The 18,628-nt window shown below is 35.0% G+C and overlaps 3 protein-coding genes across 3 annotated transcripts; 2 read left to right on the forward strand and 1 right to left on the reverse strand.

Annotated features, from left to right (window-relative positions):
* The first annotated feature begins 526 nt into the window (after nt 1-526).
* On the forward strand, nt 527-1,603 carry LOC110690257. The gene has a single exon (XM_021867083.1). The coding sequence runs from the start codon at nt 527-529 to the stop codon at nt 1,601-1,603; it is 1,077 nt and encodes a 358-aa protein (XP_021722775.1).
* Nucleotides 1,604-7,235: 5,632 nt separating this feature from the next.
* Nucleotides 7,236-14,625, reverse strand: LOC110690293 (VAMP-like protein YKT61). The gene is made up of 6 exons (XM_021867116.1): nt 14,334-14,625; nt 11,990-12,087; nt 10,039-10,143; nt 9,864-9,929; nt 9,029-9,115; nt 7,236-7,641 (listed from the first exon to the last, which is right to left on the reverse strand). Exons 1-6 carry the CDS (start codon nt 14,524-14,526, stop codon nt 7,591-7,593), a joined length of 600 nt encoding a protein of 199 aa, XP_021722808.1. The 5' UTR covers nt 14,527-14,625; the 3' UTR covers nt 7,236-7,590.
* Nucleotides 14,626-15,361: 736 nt separating this feature from the next.
* Nucleotides 15,362-15,992, forward strand: LOC110690259. The gene is made up of 2 exons (XM_021867084.1): nt 15,362-15,609; nt 15,680-15,992. The coding sequence occupies exons 1-2, from the start codon at nt 15,362-15,364 to the stop codon at nt 15,990-15,992; spliced, it is 561 nt and encodes a 186-aa protein (XP_021722776.1).
* Nucleotides 15,993-18,628: the final 2,636 nt, after the last annotated feature.

Here is an 18,628-nt window from a genome sequence, read left to right on the forward strand (position 1 = left end):
ATGACTATTATCCATGTACAACCTAGAATATTCTAGAGTTGGGTATTTGTTTTTATCCATTGTGGAACCCTAGGAAATGTACATTATATATATCCAGTACTACATGGAATATGAAATACAACGTAACAGTCTTCCCTCATCTCTCTTTATTTTCTCTTCCATATTTAACACGTTATCAGCACCATTGCTAGTCAACTGAGTAGGATTACCAAACATTTTTCTATAATCCCATATTATTATTATCATGTAAGTATGATCGTAGCCCATAACAATTATAATTTAACATTTATCTGATTTTGCATGCTTATTTATTGGAATATCAACATATATAACGAATACAGAGCATGATAAATAATTTAAGGTTCCGTTCTTATTTTTCTCCATGCTAACGTTCTCATCTTCTATTTCGTTCTTATTTATGCATAACTTGTATCAGAATTATTTATGCATGATTATAACGTTTAGTACATATTTTGGATACTATTTATATATACTTATCTTTTAATATTATTTTGTATAGTGAAAAATGTCGAACCTTGCCAAGCTCGAATTTGTGGCCCTTGATATCACCAGAAAGAATTATTTATCATGGGTGTTAGATGCTGAAATACACTTAGATGCTAAAGGGCTTGGTGAAACAATAAAAGAGGCTAATAAGGCAACACCTCAGGATAAGGCTAAAGCTATGATTTTTCTTCGCCATCACCTCCATGAAGGGCTCAAAAATGAATATTTAACTGTGAAAGACCCACAAATCCTTTGGAGTAATCTAAAGGAAAGGTATGACCACCAAAAAACAGTGATACTCCCTAGAGCTCGTTATGAATGGTTGAATTTGAGATTGCAAGATTTTAAATCTGTTAGTGAATATAACTCAGCTATGTTAAAAATAACTTCTCAATTGAAATTATGTGGAGAAAATATTACTGATGCAGAAATGCTTGAAAAGACATACTCCACTTTCCATGCTAATAATATTGTCCTGCAGACACAATATAGAGAAAAAGATTTTAAAAAATATTCTGAATTAATATCTTGTCTTCTTGTGGCTGAGCAAAATAACGAGCTATTAATGAAAAATCATGAATCACGTCCTACTGGCTCTACTCCATTCCCTGAAGTGAATGTGACAACCCATAACGGGAAAGAAACTAAAAACAGAGACCATTCCAGCAGTAGTGGTAGAGGTAGAGGTCGTGGTCGTGGCCAATGGCGCGGCCGGGTTCGTGGACGTGGATATGGTAGAGGTCGTGGAGGTCATTTCACAAACTCACATTCCCACCAGAAGTGGGAACGTAGGGATGAAAAAGAGAAAAGTGATAACAATATATGTTACCGTTGTGGAGGAAAAGGTCATTGGTCTCGGGTTTGTAGAACTCCAAAGCATCTTATTGAACTTTACCAAGAATCATTGAAGAATGGAAAGAAAGTTGAGGCAAACCTTGTCCTTGAAGATGGTGAAGGTGATTTTGATTTTGGCAATGCCAATCAATTTGATGTTGGTGATTTCCTTACTTCCCCGGAAGGGAATAATTTTGATTTTGGCAGTACAACTCATTTAGAAGTTGCCGATTTCTTCACTGCCCCAGAAGGGAATAATTAAAATTATATTGTTTTATGTTAGTTTTAAGTATTAGACTTATGTTTGCTTATTCTAGTGATTTATTTAAGTTTATTTCTTTCGTTGTAATAAGGATTTTTGCTTTATAAATTTATGAACTATTTGAGTGTTTTTATTGATTTATTTGTTTTATCATCTTTATTTTTATGCTTAATATTTTGACATGTATTTTATTTCATAAATAACATGGATATTTCTCAAGTTCAATTTGCTATGAATGGTGAAGAATTATGTCTTGCTGACAGTGCAACTACACATACAATACTTAAAAATAAAAAATATTTCTCTCATTTGATGATGAAAAGGATTAATGTAAGTACCATATCGGGTAGTACAAATATCATTGAGGGCTCCAGAAGAGTCGCTATAAAGTTGCCTTGGGGAACTGAAATTAAAATAATTGATGCTTTATACTCCCCATTGTCTCAAAGAAATTTATTAAGTTTTAAGGATATTCGCAACAATGGTTATCATATTGAGACAATCAATGAAGAAAATAATGAATTCCTTCAAATCACAAATATAACTCAAGGCTCAAAACATGTTTTGGAGAAACTACCTACATTCTCTACTGGTTTGTACTACACAAAAATCAATGCTATTGAAGCTCATGCTATATTAAACCAGAAGTTTACTGATGATTTTGTTGTTTGGCATGACCGGTTAGGCCATCCCGGTTCAATAATGATGCGAAAAATAATTACGAATTCATGTGGACATTCTTTGAAGAGCCAGCAGATTCTTCATAATAATTTTTCATGCGCTTCTTGCTCGGAAGGCAAGTTGATTATTCGCCCATCACCAGCTAAAATTAATTTTGAATCAATTAGTTTTCTGGAACGTATACAAGGAGATATTTGTGGGCCCATACATCCCCCATGTGGACCATTTAGATATTTTATGGTTTTAATTGATGCATCAACTACATGGTCACATGTGTCTTTGTTATCAACTCGTAACCTGGCGTTTGCGAAATTACTTGCCCAATTGATTAAGTTACAGGCACATTTTCCAGATACTCCCATTAAGACTATTCGGCTTGATAATGCTGGTGAATTTACATCTCAAGCTTTTAATGATTATTGCATGTCCATTGGGATAAATTTTGAACATCATGTAGCACATGTTCATACACAAAACGGTCTAGCAGAGTCATTAATAAAACGTGTTCAGTTAATTGCTAGACCATTGCTTATGAAATCCAATCTCGCAATTTCTGCTTGGGGACATGCTATATTACATGCAACAACACTAATTCACATTAGGCCAACAAGTTATCACAAGTTCTCCCCATTACAATTGATTATGGTCAGGAACCAAATATTTCCCATCTAAGAATTTTTGGATGTGCGGTTTATGTTCCAATAGCTTCACCACAACGCACTAAGATGGGTCCTCAAAGGAGGTTGGGATATATGTTGGGTTTGAATCCCCGTCAATAATTAAATATCTTGAGCCTACAACAGGGGATTTATTTACGGCTCGTTTTGCAGATTGTCATTTTAACGAGTCACTTTTCCCAACATTAGGGGGAGAAAAGAGAGAGATGGAAAATGAAATTAAATGGAATGAATTATCATTATCCTATCTTGATCCTCGAACTAAACAATGTGAACTGAAAGTTCAAAAGATAATTCATTTACAAAGTTTAGCGAATCAATTGCCAGACTCGTTTGCTGACCCAAAAAGAGTGACCAAGTCACATATTCCAGTTGTTAATGCTCCATTTAAAATAGATGTCCCGGAAGGACAAAATAAAATTGCTAATGAGTCTAAACCACGCTAGAAACGTGGAAGACCAATAGGTTCCAAAGATAAGAATCCTCGGAAAAAAAAAGAGCATTGATTGATGATGGTCAAATTGAAGAAACAATTTCCGAAGGATCTCCAGAAGAGACTTTAGACATGATACAAGAAGAAATTCAGGTACTTGATAATGAAGAAATTTCAATAAATCATATCATGTCTGGAATTACATGGAACCGAAATCAAATCGACGTCGATGATGTTTTTGCATGCAATGTAGCATTAGATGTTATGGATAATAATGAGGATCATGAACCAAAATCCATTGAAGAATGTAGACAAAGAAATGATTGGCCAAAATGGAAAGAAGCAATTGAAGCAGAATTAAAATCTCTTGGAAAAAGAGAAGTATTTGGACCAGTAGTCCGTACACCCGAAGGTGTAAAGCCAGTGGGATATAAATGGGTCTTTGTGCGAAAGAGAAATGAAAAAGGTGAAGTTGTAAGATATAAGGCACGCTTAGTTGCACAAGGATTCTCACAAAGACCTGGTATTGATTATGAGGAGACATATTCTCCTGTGGTGGATGCAACTACTTTTAGATTTTTGATTAGTCTGGCAATAAGAGAAGGACTTGACTTACGTTTGATGGATGTTGTCACAGCTTATTTATATGGCCCACTGGATAATGACATTTACATGAAGCTCCCAGAAGGATTCAAGCTGCCGGAAGCAGCAAAATCTAGTTCTCGAGAACATTTCTGTATTAAATTAAACAAATCTCTTTATGGATTGAAACAATATGGGCGTATGTGGTACCGTCTAAGTGAGTATTTGTTGAAAGAAGGTTATAAGAATGATCCTATCAGCCCATGTATTTTTATAAAGAAATTTGGATCAGGATTTGTTATAATTGCAGTGTATGGTGATGATTTAAATATCATTGGTACTCCTGAAGAGATTTCAGTGACTGTCAATTATTTAAAGAAAGAGTTTGAAATGAAAGATCTAGGAAAGACAAAATTCTGCTTGGGGTTACAAATAGAGCACCTAGAGAATGGAATCCTTGTGCATCAATCAACATACATAGAAAAAGTTCTTAAAAGATTTTCTTTGGATACAGCACATCCATTGAGCAGCCCTATGGTTGTAAGATCACTTGAAGTAGAAAAAGATCCATTCCGACCTCGGAAAAATGATGAAGAAATTCTTGGTCCTGAAGTACCGTATCTTAGTGCAATTGGAGCACTAATGTACCTTGCAAGTTATACACGACCTGATATATCATTTTCAGTTAATTTATTAGCAAGGTTTAGTTCATGTCCAACCCGAAGGCATTGGAATGGGATTAAACATTTACTTCGTTACCTTCAAGGTACGAAGGATATGGGTTTATTTTTCCCAAAGTTGTCCAAAGAAAATTTGATTGGTTTTGCAGATGCAGGTTATTTATCTGATCCTAATAATGGTCGGTCACAAACTGGATATGTGTTCACATATGGTGGTACTGCCATTTCTTGGCGTTCCATGAAACAAACCATTGCAGCTACTTCTTTCAATCATTATGAGATTTTAGCAATTCACGAGGCTAGTCGTGAATGTGTATGGTTAAGGTCGGTAGTTCAACATATAAAAGAAGTTTGTGGTTTATCATCTGAGAAAGAGGCACCAACAACTTTATATGAGGATAACGCTGCTTATATTGCTCAACTTAAGGAAGGATACATCAAAGGCGACAGAACAAAACACATCTTACCCAAATTTTTCTTCACTCATGATCTTCAGAAGAATGGAGATATAAATGTATTGCAGATTCGTTCAAGTGAGAATTTAGCAGACTTATTTACTAAGGCTCTTCCGACAGCAACATTCAAAAAGTTAGCTTACGGCATTGGATTGCGTCGTCTTAAAGATCTCAGGTGATGTAGTCATGAGGGGGAGTTGATGCGCGCTGCACTCTTTTTTCCTTAACCATGGTTTTTTCCCACTGGGTTTTCCTGGTAAGGTTTTTAACGACGCAACATATTATGCGCATTATAGTGTATTCTTTTATACGGGTTTTGTAGTAAATGTTAGTTATTGTTTTATTCAATATATAGTCATCCAAGGGGGAGTGTTATGATAATATCTAAATATGGATGACTATTATCCATGTACAACCTAGAATATTCTAGAGTTGGGTATTTGGTCTTATCCATTGATGGAACCCTAGGAAATGTACATTATATATATCCAATACTACATGGAATATGAAATACAACGTAACAATCTTCCCTCATCTCTCTTTATTTTCTCTTCCATATTTAACAAAAAAGGAAATAAAGAATTAAGAAAAAGAAAATGAAATAAAAAAATAAACCCACAAATCCCCCAAACACTTAGACCCTCAATTCTCCTTCTTCTTCGATATTTAGCTGCTCTAAAATGGGAGATGATCCCCTACTTTGCGCCTCACCAAATTAAACCCATAACCATCATCATTGAATCACCACCGCTCATCACTATTGAAAATCGGCATCAAGCAAACACCACCGTTCGATATTCATTAACAACCACGTGAAAATCTCGTGAAATGGTTCGGTCGAACCATGTGTTGGTGTGGCCGAACTATGGGTGTGTTCGATCGAATCATGGGTGTGTTCGACCACACCTCTTCAAATTTGAACACTTCATGCCTTCTTGATCGTTTTTGACACTTTTTGGCACTTCGATCGAACTCTTAACAGTTTGCCCGAACCTCATGAATTTGCAATTTGCTCTGATTTTATGGATGTTGTTTGTGCGAATTGCTGCTGCAATTGAGCGGTGCGAAGGTCGATTGGAGGACCAATTGATGCGAGTGTGCTGCGTGCTTGTGGCTGTAAATTGGTGCGGTGGTGTTGCGGTTACGCGGAGAGGAGAGCTGCGAGGGGAAGGAAGCAGCAGTGGCAGCTGCTCTGTTGTTTAAGTTGCGAAGATGGAGTCGTTTAGTAGTGAGAACAGGGAGCAAGGGAAGTGATGGAAGATGGCTGCTCGATTGATTATGCGGGGGCTGATTTGGGCTGTTCGTGGTTTTGGCGTTATTGGTGGGCTGCAGCTGCGACGGTTTTGGTTGCTTGCGGTTGGTGGTTGGCTGTGGTGCAGGTGGTGTGTTTGGGCGACTGAAGTGGTGGTCTGGGTTGTGAGCTGCGAATTGGCAAAGGGTGAGCAGCAGCTTGAGAGTGAGATGCGGGGCATAGGAGTGAATTGGAGCAGGGGAGTGTGGTGTGGGATAGGAGATGGTGTAGTGAAGGTTAAGGAGAGCAGCAGTCAGCAGCTAGCAAAGATCGAACTCACTTGACGTGAAAGCGGGACCCTACACACAAAACCGAGTAGAAATCGAGACAAATAAAATAAAATAAAATGGAAATTAATAAAATAAAATAGAAGATAAGAGAAATAAAACTAAACTAATAAAAAATAAACAAAAACTATACAAGCAAATAATGTAAAATAAAATAAGAAATAAACCACAAACTAAATAAAACTATGAAAGTGACAAGGAAAAGAACGAAATAAAATAAATCCAAAGCAAATAAAATACGAAAATAAACTAGAAACCAATTAAACAAAGAAATTAAAGTAACATATACTAAAACTAATAAATAAATTAGAAACTTTATTAAAAAAAATAAATAAATAAAATAAAAATAAAAAAAAACAAGAGAATAAAAGGAAAAAAAAGATAAAATAAACACGAAAAAAAACTTAAACACTATAACTAAGAGTGACATAAATGTCACTCATCATTGTCCCAACTCCCAATAATGCAGTGCTTCTAATTTTTCATCTATTAAAAAAAAAAAGAGATAGGGGTAACTTCTTTGCAAGAATGCTTGTACATAATAAATTTAAAAGCAAGAATGTATCCACATAAGTTTTCGCCATTATTCGTATAAAGAAATGCACATAAGTAATAGATCACATATTAAAATCACAACTTCTCTACAAACAAACATAGATAAATCCATCTGGGATGTGGAGATGCACAAGCTGACACCGTTCAACTATACGTTACAAACTACAACAGTTTAATCCAGGAAAAAAGGGAGAAATCACAAAAATATATTTCATTAATTCCATTCCACAAAATATAATAGGTGATTTGTATGAACAGATGAAAGTCCCCATTCTTCATCGTCTCCACATTTGTATGTTGAACTGTCTAGAGCAGCATTAGTTGCATAAAATCCCTCTATAAAAACTCATAATATTGTACAGCATGAGTTGGTCTTCTTTGCTTGCTTGTAGAACATCTGTGCCAAAAACAAAAATTTGTTACCATAAGTCATAATGGCATTGTAGTTGCAATTAATAAAAGAAGAAGATTTTTCCCAACACTCGAGCTAAACCGTCACAACTTTGATGCCCAAATTTATTTATTTATTTATTATTTTTTTTCTTTAAAAAAAAAAGGCTTCAAGCTAAATAGATTCTTGTTTGTCATGCATATCACAATTTCAATTTAAACAATCAAACTAATTATCATCGAAACAAGATAACATATAAAATTCCTAAAGCCATTAACATTGCAGCGTATTTTGTGTGTGGCTAGCCAAACCATATAGTACCTCTGACCAACCAAGTAACCCTTGAACGACCGAGTATCCCATGACCGATCGAGTATCCCTTAAGTGGCAATGTGGCTGACCACACGATGTGGCCAACCACACATATCAAAGTTTGTGATAAAACTTAACTCATACTTGTTCAAAACACAAACCTAAACTCCAGTTCTCATTCTTTAATTATTTATTTCCAACTCTTCATTCTCCCATCCTAAAGTCCAAAAGAAGATGATTACACATCTAGCATGGTTTAGGCCTTTTTTGGTTTGATGTAAAACATATTCAATGAAAAATTAGTTTTCATAAAAGAACATATTTGCAAGGAAAACCGCAATTGCAAGTTAGTTTTCCCTTGTTTGGCTCCAAACCCCACCCCCGCCCCCCCCCCCCCCCCCCCACCCCAATCTTTCCTTTTCTATGTACGTAATCCTATATGCTTCATAATTGTTTTTCAGCTGATGTCAAAAAAATATATATAGTTTTTCAGAGTGTTTATTTCAGATCCTTTCTGGACTTTTCGTCTTAGATCTTGTTTTCAGTTAAATCTCAAAAGAGAGAACAAAGGTGGGTATCTTTATTGCATCCAAATATCTAAATCTTGGTACAAATCATGAGAGCTCTGATGGAATGTACAATGCCAAAAAAAAAAGCTGCACACACAGACACACAATATTATCTTAATTTGAGTAATTGAGTTAAAACCTTAGCTTACACATTGACACAAGACAAAACATTTAACCTTACTTGAATAATTTCCTATGTTCATCTGTGAAAAGATAAATCACAAAATCAAAGGAATTTGTTTTTGAGGCTTGTTGGTTATAAAAAAATAACAGTTATTTTCTCCGATAAAATTGCCACCAAGGTACAATGTGGATTGGCAATGGGACACCTATGCGATAGGTCAACCACATCTTGCAGAATGTAGGACAATATAAAGAGCAGCAAATTCTCAAACACACGCATATCTGGCAGAAGCACAAGGAGCAAACAACACTTGCAAGAAATATATACATACAAGCAAACACCAAACTTAAAAATAACTAAAAGTTAAGAGCAATGATCTAATAAACACCTGTGATGCAGCACTAAGATCTGAACTCTTTTCTACCAAGCTATCCAGCCTTTCACCACGCTCTAGGACACTATCAATTGTCTTATGCTGCAGATAATTGAAAAAAAAAATGAATTAATTACAAAAACAATTAAAATTATCAGGCAATCAAATTGAAAGAAATAAAAGAGAGTCCTAAGCAGACTCATCCCTGCAATAGTGCCATTAAACCTACCAACAAATGACCTTTTATGCATTATGACCATGAAGCACACGATATTTCTTATTTGGTTACCCAATCATCACATTGCAGAAAAAGTATTTGATTACCCAATCATCACATTGCAGAAAAAGGAACTGTCGGATGAGCAGTATTACAGTTGCAAGTATATATATACATATTTAAGTAATACATGTCACAAAAAAAAAATAAAAAATAAAAAATAAAAATAAAATAAATAAAAATAAATAAACCCTCTTAGCATTGACATAGCTTTTTAGGATTACCAAATCTTTTCAGATAACTACACTCAAAATCTCAAATGGTTCAAATTTAATATTACATAACCAAAAGCTGCTGCTTTAATTAATGAAGGTGGGCAGAGACTGAAAAGCTTTTGTACCTAAAAATGTATATAACAAAACAAAAATGGCATAAATTCAGTTGACAAGTACTTGTAAAGGTATGTATATGTGAAGCAAGGCAATGCAAACTTTTAAGAGTTGGTGCCAAGTAGATAATAAGGTTAATAGAATAAATGGAACGTAAGATACAAGCTGTCAAATCACAGTTTTAGCAAGCAAAGGACATATTAAAATAGGCTATGTTACTAAGATGACAGCGCAAATTTCATACAAGAATAATCTTAGTTTCATCCAGCTCCCTTTGAATCTTCAGTAGCTTATCAGCTTCAGCTGGGTCCTGTAGATTAGTAAAAGAAACCATGATCAATTCTGTCTCAAATAGCATATACATTTAAAATACCTCACTCAACATAATGGTCTAATTGAAAATGCCAACACAGAAATACCTGGTACTTGGCCAAAGCATCATTCAAATAAGGCCATGGTTGTGTACTATCAGAAGTTACTCCTTTCCATGAGTCACCAAATGCCTTTTGGTATTCATCTAACACCTATAAAGCATTAACATCAATAACCATCCATGGATTGAAGTGTTCAATTGCTACGGTTACTTTGTCAAATTGTCAAAAATAGAAACAGAAGAGAGGGGGGGGGGGGGGGGCAAAGCATGCATTAGAATGTAATAGTGTCACTAACAATACCAGTTGAAAATTTGCAGGTCAAATTATCTTAAACTAAAACTAGATTGTTGTAAATAGGCAATAAATAACATAGGATCCGTATTCCAAGATCTGCGGGGGGGGGGGGGGGGGGGGGGGGGGGGGGGGGCAAAGCATGCATTAGAATGTAATAGTGTCACTAACAATACCAGTTGAAAATTTGCAGGTCAAATTATCTTAAACTAAAACTAGATTGTTGTAAATAGGCAATAAATAACATAGGATCCGTATTCCAAGATCTGCAAGAAGGGGGAATACTAATGTGGGCATTGCTACATTACAATGAAGAACAAGTATTTAACTTAGTTCATACGTCGTCTTAACTCACCAAAAGATTCGTAAAATATAAAACAAAATTATAAGTATTTCAAGGGGATATAATGTTACCTAATGAACCCCCACCCTCCATGAACCACTAACTGAATTGCAAACCCATACCCAATGTAATACTAGTAAACTGGCTTGGAGATACGATACTCAAAATTACAATTACAATAAAGCATACAACATGAATTCTTAAGTCTATTTTATAAGAGTGATTGGGAGGTAAAGAAAGGATAAACATTATCAATGAAATGGGAAAAACAATAGAGAGCAAATGAGGAAAGAAGAAACTAGTAAGCACACACACACCAAAAAAAAAAAAAAAAAAAAAAAAAAAAAAAAAAAAAAAAAAAAAAAAAAAGAGAGAGAGAGATTAAAGTGTAAGATAATCTAGAAGACAGTCTCATGTGTGTGTGTGTGGGTGTGGGTGTGCATGTACGCGTGGGGATGTGTGTTTGTGTTTGTGTGTGTGTGTGTGTGTGTGTGCGTGTGCGTGTGCGTGTGTGTGTGAGTTAGGAGATACTACCAGCTAGCACAGTCGCAGATAAAGATACTACCAGCTAGCACAGTTGCAGATAAAGATACTACCAGCTAGCACAGTTGCAGATAAAGACCGACAAGTGCGGTTAGGAATCATAGGAGAGGACAGCAGGAAACGTGAAGTAACTGTACACAGACACACCCAAACATTTCAACAAAGCCTTACATTCTAAATTTTATCTATAAAAGACAAAATACAAGTTTTTACCATTTGAACCCTTTGATCTACAGATTAGTAAATTACTTCATAAAATGTCAAAAATAGATGCAATTCGATGACACTAATTCGTGCCCCTCTTCCCCCCTCCCCCCTCCCCCCCCCCCCCCCCCCCCCCATCTCCCTCAATCCCTCTTCTGACAATCAGGAAAGTATTAGAAAAGTGGGCAGATCACTAATTGTATCTGCCTGATTGTCATGTCAACCAAGCTTCTATGGGCATCTTCATTTCAACAAACAAGAAACCAACAAGGCCCCCAATTAAAATGGATCTTAATGCCAAAAAAAGTCCACAAAGTTTTACCCTTCCATTTCATCAATAGCTCATTCAAATAACAATTCCAGTTTAATTTCATCTTCACCTAATATAAAGCAATTGTTGGTCTGAAGACAATACTATGTTACACATGTTCCTGTGTCACCTACTGTTAGATCAATTTCACAGACAATACTTGCTGAGTAAAGACACAATTATGTTCAAATTGTAAATTTAGCACCATTATGCACTTGTGTGAATATATAAGCACATGAGGTACCAGCAGAGGCTTATTGTCTATGCCATCAGAAAACAACTATACATGTAACCGGCCAAAGTACCTGGGTTAGCAATGAAAATGCACTCCGGACTGGGTAGGGGTCATCCATAAAACCCAATGCACAAAGGCCCCCTCTATTGTAAGCATGCACCTTGTATTCTGATCAAAAGAAGAAAAAAAAAAACAAATGAGGTTCAGAACCAATAATAAAAGTAAATCTCTCACACACACACAAAAGAAGAAAAAATTAAATAAAAGCTAATGTTGAACATAAATCTGACAATCCCATCAAGGGCATGCTTAAATTGGGGGTAATATATAAAGGGGGTAATAAAAGTCAAACTTGAAAAAACATAAGTAAATAGAGGTGTTGTTGTAGAGGGTATGGTGTTTACAAATGACACAAGGTAGTTCTTGTCAAAAAAAAAATGACATAAGGTAGTTAATTCATGAGTAAAAGTGAGAGATGGAGGAATTATTATTATTACCTTCATAATGAGGGTGATAGTTACACACCCTTCCCCTAGGGTGTGTAACTATCACCCCCAAAATGAGCATACCCCACCATCACAAAATAAATTTTCTTACAAGCACACCATTACTATCTCCTCCTTCCCTATTTACTTTCATTTTGCTTAATTTGACTTTTATTACCCTAGTAATACATTTCCCTCAATACAAGCATGCCCTAAAGCTAAACAAGAAAAAGATGTGAATATTCAACTATTAGCATTATCCTTCAATAACACTTTCTTTTTAGCTAAATTACTCAACCAAAACAGCAGACTCAAGTAACGACACTTGTAGGACTCATTCATAGGGCAACTGCCAACCGCTGAATTCATAAGCATAGTGATATCAAACCCTAATAGCAATCCTGATCATAATTATACATATACGTAGTATTTGACATTCCTATTATAGCTGAAACAAGGTAAGCTCTGTATGAATTTTCAATCAATCAACATATTTCATCAATCAAATTACTCTTTAGCTAGAACACTAATCAACCAAAGCAACAAACACAAATTATGGTACATTTAAAAGGTGTAACTTAGAGGTCAACATCCAATAAGTGAAGCGGTATCGAGCCCAAGGGTTGATGACCCTGAAGTATTGAGAGAATATCACCACTCGCTTGACGTTCTTTCTGGTCACCTTTCTCCTATACCATCTTTCTGATGGCGATGAAATAGTCTTTGAAACACAGCACTGTAAAGTTGCACACCCCCACCCTGCATAACTGCTTCTGCTCTTTGTCCATCAATGCTAGTTTTTCATCATCAATAACCACACTTGTAGCAAGCCCAGTAGCTTCCCTTTCCTGAATATCCTCCTGTGAACTCTGCATCAAACTGAGCAGCAATGTAGCACCATGACTGACCCAAAAGTTATCCAAACCAGGAGGATTACACTCATCAATTCGCAAAAGTGAAAACAAAAGAACCCATTTGAGCCAATTCATAATGTCATCCAATTTCTGATCTTTACTCTCAGTATCCCTCCAATCCAAAAACACATTCCACCCTTTCATTGAATCATCGACGAATAACGAACCTACTTCTTTGAATATATCACTGAGCAGGGACAACAACAACTTACCTTTACTCCCATGACTGCTTGTGACAAAGTTAGCATCTTCCTCAACATTTGTACAATTAAGTGCACAGCACCTTCAAACTCTGACAAGACAACATCATCCTCGAAACCGCGGTAGGAATAATATCAAACATCCAACCCAACTAAATTAGGCAACTTACTCCAAATGAGACTTCAAACCCCAGTTCAAATTAATGTCCCAGCAACAGATAAAAATCTAAGTGACCCATATTACCGAAAGCAGATTCATCAACTTTCAATCCATAAACCCAATATCACACAAATTGACACAATTTTTAGCAAGGGCGTTGATAGAGTCAGAGTCAATTTCTCTTACCCCAGATAACCTGAGCCTCCTCAACCTCGGGCAGCAAATGGCAACTGCCCGGATCGCATCGCTGCTGTTTCTATCACAAAAATCAGGCCCCAATTCAAGACACTCAAGCATCTCATGCCCAGAAGCGATGGCCGGAAGCATAGCATCAGTCCTTAACCGGCAATACTCACCGAAAATTTCAATGAGCAATTTAATTTTAAGCATATTATTTGAACATTAGAGCTGATCCTAAAAAAACTAATGATCAAACAACTTTGCTGTACTAATCGTTGAAATTCAATTCCAAATCCATTTAATCAAGGCACAAACATTTCAATCAACCCAAAATCGAATAATCCTAAACCCACCAAGCTCAACTATCCATAATTGCTCACAAAAACAGAGAATCAACAAGATCAATTATAACAAACTCAATTAAAAAAACTGGATTTCGGAAACAATTATCATCAATAAAAGAACAAAAAGAAACCTTCATGTTGAACAGATTGACGTTGGCCAGGAAGGGTGCGTTTGGCAACGGTACGAGAGACGAAGACGATGAATTCACGAACGCTGGATCTCTGGAAGAATCCGAATGTACTGACATCAGATGCATTTGCTAAGATTATCGGGTTTTCTTTGCTAGACCCGCATTTCAGAACCACAATTGCCGTGATCTTCATCCTCAATTCTTGGTTTTCTCTCTCTAGAGATCGTCGGTTTCCAGTTTTCTCTCTCTACGAAACTCGGATGATTCTTACTAGCGTTTGCAATATCAAAAGACACGAATAATTTTTATTTGGAAAATTTATAAAAAAAAAACTTTTTTTTATTTGACGAAAAAAAATCCTTTAAATGCACCATTTTGCAAAAAAAAAAAAAAAAAAAAAAAAAAAAAAAAACTTTTAAAAGCTTTATTGTAAAATAAAACTCAAAGTGTTATGAAATATCTAAATGTGGATGACTATTATCCTATGTACTATCTAGAATATTCTAAAGTTGGGTATTTGGTCTTATCCAATAATGGAACCCTAGGTACATGTATATGTATCTCGTACAGTCGCATTACATGGAATAAGAAATAACAACGTACTCCCTCCATTTTTAAGTACTTGTTTCATTTCTCCATGCGCGGAGTTTTAGGAGAAATTGGAGAAAGTAATAAAATATGGAGGTAGTGGGGTTGGTAGAAAAATAAAAGATTATAGAAAGTAAAAGTAGTTGAGAGAATTGGAAGAGAGAGAATATATATTGGGTCCACTAGGTGAAAGAAATAAATTAAATATTGTAAAAGCTTTCCAAATAAGGAAATGGAGCAAGTATTTAAAAACGGCCGCAAATGGAAAGTGAAGCAAGTATTTAAAACGGAGGGAGTAACAATTTTCCCTAATCTCTCTATATTTTTTCTTCCATATTTAACACGTTATTGGCACCAGCTCTAGCTAAAAAAAAGAAAAAAAAAAGACGAAGGTTTAACCTTATACGACAATCAGTTGTTAAAAATCTTAAAAGTGAATCATGTCAAACCTTGCAAAACTCGAATTTGTTGCTCTTGATATTAGTGGAAACAACTACTTGTCTTGGGTGTTAGATGTTGAAATACATTTAAATGCAAAGGGACTTGGTGATACTATTAAAGAAAACAACACTGCAACAAGCCAAGATAAAGCTAAAGCTATGATATTCCTTCGCCATCACCTTCATGAAGGCCTTAAGACTGAGTACTTGACTGTTAAAGACCCACAAGTTCTTTTGAGTATTCTAAAGTAAGGAAAGGTATGACCACCAGAAAACTGTGATATTACCAAAAGCTCATTATGATTTGTTACATTTAAGATTACAAGACTTTAAGTCTGTGAGTGAATACAACTCAGCCATGTTTAGAATTACGTCACAATTGAAATTATGTGGAAAGAAAATCAAGGATTCAGAAATGTTAGAAAAAACATACTCTACTTTTCATGCAAACAATGTTGTCGTGCAGACACAATACCGTGAAAAGGGTTTTAAAAAATATTCTGAATTGATATCTTTTCTCCTTATGGCTAAGCAAAATAATGAACTATTAATGAAAAATCATGAATCACGCCCAATTGGCTCTACTCCATTCCCTGAAGCGAATGCGACATCGCATAGTGGGAAAGAGTAAAAGGCTAGAGATCATGCCATCAGTCGTGGTCGAGGCCGTGGTCGCGACCGCGGACGTGGATATGGTCGTGGTTGAGGTGGTCATTTTAGGAACTCATAATCCCACCAGAAGTGGGACAACAAAGATGGAAATAAAAATGAGAAGGATAAACATGAAAATATATGCTATCGTTATGGAGGAAAAGGCCATTGGTCTCGTGTGTGTCGCACACCAAAACATCTAGTAGACCTTTATCAACTATCAATCAAATAGAAAGGAAAGAAAGTGGATACAAATTTGGTGTACGAGGATGGCGAAGGTGATTTTGATAACGGTGATACAACTCACTTGGAAGCGACTGATTTCTTGCCTAATCTTGAAGAAAAAAATAATTGAATAAATTATGATCCATTGACGAAAAAAACTCTATTAATTAGCTTGCATTTATTGCAGTACTATGACTTTATGCTTTATAGGACATTTGTTTTGGACAATTTTATGTTTTTGGATAATTTTATATTTTCGGATATTTCATTATTATCATTTATTACTTTAAGTTATTTTATTTGTTTTTGTGAATCTTATTTTAATTCCTTTAATTATATTAGAATATGAATTCCTTTGGAGCTCAATCATCAACCAATGGTGAAGATTTTATGTCTAGTTGATAGTGCTAATACTCACACCATACTTAAGAATAAGAAATATTTTTCGCAGTTGATGATGAAAGAAATTAATGTGAGTACTATATCAGGCTGTACAAAAATTATAGAAGGCTCCGCAAGAGCAAATGTTTTATTGCCAAGGGGAACAAAATTGGAAATTATTGTTGCATTATACTCCCCTAAGTCTCAAAAAAATTTACTAAGTTTTAAAGATATTCGACAAAATGGATACCATATTAAGACAATTAGTGAAGGAAATAATGAATTCCTTCAAATCACGAGTGTAACACAAGGTAATAAACTTACTATGGAAAAAATACCTACATTCTCCACTGGTTTGTATCATTGTAGACACCCATTTGTGTCTCCCAAAAACCAAACCCAGTGATGAGTACCTTTCACGTCGAACATAATCGAATGAAATGAAAGTGTGGAAAGTCTAGTGTTGCGGTTAGTTTTTAGTTCTTTTCTTTCTCTCCATTTTTGAAAAGAGCTTTCCAACATTATATTATAAGCCCAATTCCGATGAATAATGAGGAAGTTATGGCCAAATTACTAAACTGGGCCCGGTTTGATATTTATATGCGGCCCAATGATCTAGAGGAGGGCCTATTATTGATTTATCATTCTTAATGCGATTAGGATTGATTATAGTCTTCTAGAATCTTCTAGAAGGTTCTTTTGAATCCTAATTTAATTATCATTGATAAGTTGACTTTTAAGAGTTTTAATTAGAATAAAAGAAGTGTTTTTAAGGAAATTACAGTTTTTCCCTCTCGTACGCTTAAATTTTATCAAAATAAGAAAACGCGTGGAAAACTGATTGCAGCGCCATACGACACGTTTGTCGCCTTGTGACAGACCTGGCGTCTGGCGATAGCCCTGTCGTTTGGCGACAGCGTCGTGTTTTATTCTTTTCAAAACTCTGATTCATTTTTTATCATATCCGGCTGATTTTCTTTATAAATAGCCTCCTAAAAACCTCCGTTTTCAATCACCAACTCTCATCAAGAAATTCTTGATACTCTCTCTCTATTTCTAAACTAGCTTTTTTCATACAAAATTCTGCATTCACAAGATCTAGACACACCTAACCAAGTTCGAAGTTGTCTTCGCTCTAGATGTGAAAGGTTTAATTTCTGAGGGTTTGGTCCCAAATCTCTCTTTCAATCATTTAATTTAATTTATTGTTTATATTTTCCTTAAAGTTACTAACGCGTGTATTTTGTTATTAGAAAGAGATATGAAGCATCCAAGTAAGTGCTTTAATTGTTTTGTTGATGTTATGATATAGAAATCATGTCTAGGTTCCTATTTTGATTCCTAGTATCATGTTAGGATGCTTTCCTTAATTTGATGTTTTGAATGACAACAATGATTTCTAGTATCATGTTTAGGGTAAAGTTATAATATCAAATATGCTTATTATGATTCCTGTTATGCTTCCTATTTTCTTTCCTAATACTCATGTTAGTATTATGTTAGGGCTATATATTTGATTTTTGATGTTTAGTGACATGTTAGGGTTTGTTATTAATCTTGTTAGTATCATGTCTAGGATCTTGCTATTATTGTTATGCTTTAGCATGATTATTTTTATAATTGTTATAATTATTACTATGATTATGATTATTGTTGTGTCGAATTATATAATTTAACGTAATTTGTTAATTAGTGAATTGTTTAACGTAATTTGTTAATTAGCGAATTGTTTCACGTAATTTGTTAATTAGCGTATTGTTTCACGTAATTTGTTAATTTACGAATTATTTCACATAATTTGTTAATTTAAAAATTATTTAATGTTATTTGTTAATTGACGGTTAACTTATATATAATTTGATTATTATGTTGCTTGATGATTTATATTGTTATTGCTTGATCATGCCTTTTATGCATGTTTAAAAAGAATTGGTACTTGTAATCACGCTTAATAAGATAATTAATAATCTTGTTTAGGGTTAATTTGATTATAATTCAAGTGATCGCCAA

This window comes from Chenopodium quinoa, unplaced genomic scaffold (genome assembly GCF_001683475.1).
Source record: "Chenopodium quinoa cultivar QQ74 unplaced genomic scaffold, ASM168347v1, whole genome shotgun sequence".
Taxonomy (NCBI): Eukaryota; Viridiplantae; Streptophyta; class Magnoliopsida; order Caryophyllales; family Amaranthaceae; genus Chenopodium; species Chenopodium quinoa.

Excerpts from the sequence above, each read along its gene's own strand:
- LOC110690259 (XM_021867084.1), top strand. The coding sequence starts at position 15,362 with ATGTCAAACCTTGCAAAACTCGAATTTGTTGCTCTTGATATTAGTGGA. Across the intron at positions 15,610-15,679 it reads GTTCTTTTGAGTATTCTAAA|ATTACAAGACTTTAAGTCTG; the intron begins GTAAGGAAAGGT and ends GTTACATTTAAG.
- LOC110690257 (XM_021867083.1), top strand. The coding sequence starts at position 527 with ATGTCGAACCTTGCCAAGCTCGAATTTGTGGCCCTTGATATCACCAGA.
- LOC110690293 (XM_021867116.1), bottom strand. The coding sequence starts at position 14,526 with ATGAAGATCACGGCAATTGTGGTTCTGAAATGCGGGTCTAGCAAAGAA. Across the intron at positions 10,144-11,989 it reads CATTTTCATTGCTAACCCAG|GTGTTAGATGAATACCAAAA; the intron begins GTACTTTGGCCG and ends AATGCTTTATAG. Across the intron at positions 7,642-9,028 it reads ATCTTAGTGCTGCATCACAG|ATGTTCTACAAGCAAGCAAA; the intron begins GTGTTTATTAGA and ends TTTTTGGCACAG.